Source organism: Cyprinodon variegatus, unplaced genomic scaffold (assembly GCF_000732505.1).
Source record: "Cyprinodon variegatus isolate N-32 unplaced genomic scaffold, C_variegatus-1.0 Scaffold75, whole genome shotgun sequence".
In the NCBI taxonomy this organism is placed as follows: Eukaryota; Metazoa; Chordata; class Actinopteri; order Cyprinodontiformes; family Cyprinodontidae; genus Cyprinodon; species Cyprinodon variegatus.
In genome coordinates this window covers 1573423-1579383 of record NW_015150528.1, presented here as the reverse complement: position 1 = coordinate 1579383, position 5961 = coordinate 1573423, and the positions used below count along the sequence as shown (strand labels likewise).

The 5961-nt window shown below is 35.9% G+C and overlaps 1 protein-coding gene across 1 annotated transcript in view; it reads left to right on the top strand.

The window, feature by feature from the left end:
- Positions 1-5832, top strand: part of LOC107083467 (transmembrane protein 255B-like) — a 6853-nt gene extending 1021 nt beyond the window's left edge. Inside the window, exons 4-8 of the mRNA XM_015372714.1 lie at positions 1047-1127; positions 1209-1294; positions 1410-1569; positions 2166-2270; positions 4204-5832. Of these exons, the coding sequence (XP_015228200.1) occupies positions 1047-1127; positions 1209-1294; positions 1410-1569; positions 2166-2270; positions 4204-4269 (498 nt within the window). The 3' untranslated portion in view covers positions 4270-5832. The remainder of the gene's footprint in view (positions 1-1046; positions 1128-1208; positions 1295-1409; positions 1570-2165; positions 2271-4203) is intronic.
- The last annotated feature ends 129 nt before the right edge of the window (positions 5833-5961 follow it).

The following is a 5961-nucleotide window of genomic DNA, read 5'->3' as shown; positions in this document are numbered from 1 at the left end:
GTTCTTGTTTTGTTACATCAATAAAATCCCAACATGACATGTTTATCTTTTGTTCTCCTCATCTGGTACACTGGAAAAATGGATGAAATAATTTTTTTTAACAGTTAAAAGCAAAAAAAACTTGATACTGATATTCTAATTAAGAGTGGGGTCAAACTTTCATAGTAATTGATCTAGATTGCATGCGATCCATGCATGGAGGTGTCAGTCAGTAATGTACAGTAGGCGGCACAGGATGGAGTTCAAGCCCGTTTATGGCTCGTCTTCCTCCACTCTACAAACCCTATTTCCTGTCTGTCTACTATCTAATAAAAGTGCCAGAAAAGAGCTGGCTTCAAGGTACAGCTTTTAGTTTATCTAAACCTAACAGTGTATTAGGACATTTTACCCCTAAAACAACAGAAAATTTATTTTTACTAATTTTAGAGAGGGACCAAATGTTATCTGTGTATTATTAGTAAAAATTTCTTCTATTTTGATAGCCTTAATAACCTGTTGGTACACACTAACAACACCACCACTTACCTGATATGAAGATATTAACATTAGTAAATTGTTGGTGTAAATTTGTTCAATTAAAAATGAAGGAAACTAATAGGAAAATCATAGTTTTATTGCATTCAGGATTTTTTTTTTTAATTTACAAAAACATATATAAGTGATTTGAAACCTACAACTTTCTCTTTGTGTCTGGGCTTCTTTTATTTTGAAACTTTTGTTTATTTCCGTGTTAGAGGTTGACATAATTCAAAGCTGAGAGCACAGCCAAAGACTGAGGACTATGCATGGATCACTAAACTGCAGCCATTAATGCATATAGGTTACTAAAGCAATGATTGATAAGCCAACTTACAAATGAGGAGGAGAAAGTAAGAAGAGGAGTTTGCTGCAAGGACTAGTTTGGGGAGACCTAACAAACTGACACCCTACCCAGAGTTTTAGAAGTACTCTGAAAGAGCCCAGTATGCATGTTAATATGTTACTGACAATTATTATTATGGTGAAATATGAATAAATTGTGATCTGCTGAAATGTTTTTTTTTCAGGACATGCGTCCTCTTAAAGCAGGGAGGTGTCAGTATTACAGCAGCGGCAGCGGTTATATCTATGAGAACTCCTACATTGCAGTGAGTTAAGGCTACAAAGAGAAGATTACCTCATTCTGGTTAAGTTGGGAAAGTCTGAACCAAATGAAAGTTATTTTTTAGGTGCCATGTTGGACTCTGAGGGACTCTTGTACCATGACCGTTCGAAGCGGGACCTGTTACTGCTGTGACCTGTACGACTGCGCCAAGTGAGATGCTCACCGTTCTTTGCAACCGTTGCCTCTCCCTCATCATATCTAACAAATATGTATTGTGTACTTTACATAACTTTGAATAACAGATGAAGTTTGCTTTGTTTTCCAGAGGAGACTATATGAATAATTACTTTGAGTTTGTTGGAGTACAAAGCTGTGAGGAAGTTTTCACGCTGTACATTTTGATCTGGACCCTCACCGGCCTGAACCTCGTGGCGTTTTTCACGGGGATCCTGACTGCTGCCGTGCTCGGAAACATCAAGTCCTTGGTAAGACATTTTATCCTCATATGGGGATATTTGAGTTCAGTTGAAACAATAAAAAACAAATCTACAACAACTAATCAATCTTTTGAAAGATTTCAATGTGTGGAAGAAGGTAGATGAATCTTCTCTCCCATAAATCAGATCTTATACATTTGTAAATGTTTAGTATAATGATTTTTTTATTTGATGATGTTTGTGCAGCTGCTTCATACCAAAAGATAACTAGATTTTTATGTAAGCATAGTAATATTTTAGTTTTCCAGCTCAGCTGCAAGACGTTATCTAAAATCATGTCCCTCAGGGAACCCCTTCATAACCAAGATCTGTTGCTGTTTGTTTTTAATTAAAGACACAAACAAGCAGACATTTTTGCTGTAAAATTTAGCGTTATCTGTATCTGCAATTTCACTGCAACAGTCAGTTGGAAAGGTATAATAATCAAGTCTTTGTGGCTCATGTTGTTGAAACTCACTTATGTATTCCACTTAAAGAAGATTAAATGACTTTATGACTTATGAACTCTGAAATCTGTATTTTTCTTTTTTTTATATTTTCAAATGATTATATTTATCCTTTTGTAACTTTTTTTTCTTTTATAGAGGAGTACCGACCTGTTGACAGCTGCTCCTGGCAGGACCTCCTCCTGCCCTTCAGCTCCTCTGCTGATGGACGCCAGGAACCACACAGCTCAGCAACTTCTTCCCGTTAGTATGCAATTGATACACACACCAAAAAAAAGACACAACCATTAAGTTTCTCCATTACTGGATTTGCCTTGATCTGTTTCTGATCATTGTTTGTCTCCACATGATAGCCTGACAAAAGCTGTCATAGTTTAAAGCCTCTTGAAAAATGTTGTTTCTGTAGTTTAACTGAGCAAACCAAATAGTTGACAGCAGGTTTTCTTGCATATATTCAATTCAATTTGGTTTATTTAAACAGAACCAATTTACAACTCATCTCAAGGCACTTTACAGAGACAAATCAACCACTTAACTGCAGAATGGGAGACTATAGATGGATTGAAGCAGAATGATGAGAAGTGATCCCTATGTCCTCCAGCAGTCTAAGCCTATAGCAGCATAACTATAGAGATAGCTGAGGATAACCTGAGCCACTCTAACTATAAGCTTTATCAAAAAGGAACGTTTTAAGCCTACCCTTAAAAGTAGACAGGGTGTCTGATGATATGATATGATCTCCCTTTTTAATTTTCATCAGAACTCTGGCTGCAGCATTTTGGATCAGCTTAAATCTTTTACTACATTTTGTGGATTTCCTGATAGTAAAAAAATATAACAGTCCAGCCTTAAAGTAACAAATACATGGACTAGTTTCTTAGCTTCAGCCATGCAGAGGATATTTCTAATTTTTGAAATATTTCAGAGATGAAAGAAGCAAATTCTAGAAACAACAATTTTTTATATGCGAGATCAATTTAAACCCATCCAAATGAAGTAGTTCACTTGTCGGCTTCTTTTTCAAAGACTATGGTCCAAAGATATAAAACTTCTGTTTTGTCTGCATTGAAAAACATAAAGTAATGAGTCATCCAGGTTTTTATGTGGGAATTAATCCAATGCTGTCTAATAATTCTACCAATTGGAAGCAAATATATAGTAAAGAGAATTGGTTCTAGCACTGATCCTTGTGGTACTTCACAGGTAACCTTTGAGCATGAGGAAGATTTATCATTAGCGTGAACATAAGGAAATCTGTCAGATAAATAAGACCTAAAGCATAATGTTGATTTTATCCAGACTTTTTAATCAAATTAATAACTAATTGAATTATGAGCTCTGGTCTGAAGATAATATCCTCTCATCAACAGCCTGATGTTTAATCACAGTGCTTGGACCCCTCTTATGGGTAATGAGCAACTTTCCATTGTTGTTATAATGATTACATTTTGGTGATCAGCTCTAAGACTTTGAGGTTGGAAGGCCTCCTTGCCATCACCCTAATGTGTACCTCCCCTTTGATTTAGCATTGGATTAAATTCAGGACTCCAGCTCGGGCTGCCCCAAAATCTTGATGGTCAGAAGAGACATTGTGGTCAGATTTACAGATAGCTGTAAAGCCAAATATACCTGGTGTATGAATAACGTGGAACTAAGCTGCTTTTGAAAATTTGCATCAAAGATATACGGCATACTATGAAATGGCTAATAAATCACCCGTGTCCTCTAAAATAATTATCTTATTTAACTACTAGCAACACTCAACATGGACAGTTCCAGCTTTAACTGGACACATGCTTATCGTTGCTGGAAGAATTACTGAAAAAAGCATTTCTTTAGAAACAAATGAGAGGATCAATGTACTCCCCACATGTACATTTATATCCTGGGTGTTGCATTCTTGATTGGAAGCAGAGTCGCATAATGGGGGTTTAGGTCAAAGCATATAAAGTCATTGTAAGATAAACTCGAATCAGTTATTTTCAAGTTAAACTTGTAAAAAATTTAATATATAAATCTTCTGTTTTTTTCATAAAACGGGTTTGATTTAGTTCTTTCCTTTTTATAAATGCATAATCTCTCATGGACATGTTGTTATTTCATATTATTACTACTCTAAATAAGAGGACAATAAACCCATAATTGTTCTGCACTCTTTGTTTCTCTGTCCATCCAGGGAATGTCGGATTGTTTCCCTCGTGGAGAACCAAGAGCTTTCTCACAGGTTTTCCTCCATCAGTGATTCGGCACTCAGTCTAGACTGCCTCCCTTCAAACCGCTGCCCCATCTCGGCTGCCTCAAATAGTCCCCAGCATTTCTGCATGACCTTTAGTATCACCCCAAAAATGCATCAAGCAGAAGAAGACAGAAAATTTGCATTGCACCTGCAAATTTAAAGAGATGCCAGTGGTTATTCCTGTTCACCTCAGCAGACTTTAGAGAAATCTGAGCTTAATCAGACTTTATCTAGAGCTGTATAGGCATAGGACACCATAGGACATAGGACACCAACTGTTATGTGAAGAGAAAATCATGCTCTTTCATGAAGTTAGAAAAATTATTTTTTGACGGTATGATATTCAACGCTTGAAATGTATTCAAATCAATAGAACTTTATTACATTTTGTCATGTTTTTATCAAACAGGAAGTTACTGGCATTTGAAAACTGTGATATGCAACAATTCTGGGGTTTCTCTCCCCCAGTGTTGCACATCGATGCTCTGAAAGCAGATGGTTTGGAAATAACCCAATTGTAACCATTTATGGTGTCAGGTTTGGACTGAACTATCCCACGACTCAGATCAATTGAAGTTAGGTTTGTACAAATTGGGGCTAATGCTAACCCTAAAACACAATATTAAACTTTTTTTTCTAAGCAGAAATAACTTTAGCTTTGGTCATCAGGTGACATCTGTTAAAAAGGCCTTTGATGAATTGGTTCAGTTTTAGCATAAGCCAATAGTTTGTAAATAAAAAAAGTCCTACAGCTTTTAAAAAATAGGATTAACTTTCTACTGGCAGTAATGTATGTTTTTTTCATAGTTATGTCCGATCAAATCACAATCCGATCAACAAAGCTGTTTTTTGAGGAATGTTGAGACTTTCCTTCAACGCAGATAATTGGATGAAAATTTGACCCCAAATTTAATTAAGGCTTTTCAACCTCTAATCCTATATAATTTATTAAGGGCAGGATTTAATTTAAGAATATTAAATCTTAACATTTCTGACCTCATTCTGACCTGGAGGAACAGCTCCTTTGATCATCTGTTCTTAGCGTTTTATTCCAGATTCCCCACGGGCAAACGAGCCGAACCACTTTCAAGTCATCCTGAAAGAACCGATGAACCCACTAACTATCTCTGTCTTCTCACTCATAACGATTCAGCAGATAGAGGATGTGATTGGAATAAAAACATGACAGATCATAGGCAGTGTTTCATTTTCCCCCATAGTTCAGTTGTGATCATTGTGCAGATGTAATTAGTTACAGACACACCAACCACAGGCTTCTAGGGATTTATCACAACTTCATTAGTTTTTGTTCCCATGTTTATAGTAATCAGAACTGGTTCTTTATCACATGCATAGATCACATATTTTTATTAGGGATCTATTTTGGAGGATTTTGTATAAACCTAAAGTATTTATTGTGCTCTCTCATTTTCTTTACATGGTCTTGGAAATAATTTTCAAGGTTTAAAAGAATTCCTATTTGAGTTTGCCTTAAAGCTGTTCTTTTCAACTCTGTCGGCTCTAATCAGCACACTTTAAACCTACAGAAAGTCCTATTTTATGTACTACAACTATTATCAAGTGGGAATGCTTATGCATTCCCACTTATTGTTTTTCTGTTTCTCTTTATTATTATTATTATCAAGTGGGAATGCTTATGCATTCCCACTTATTGTTTTTCACTTGTAATTTTTCTAA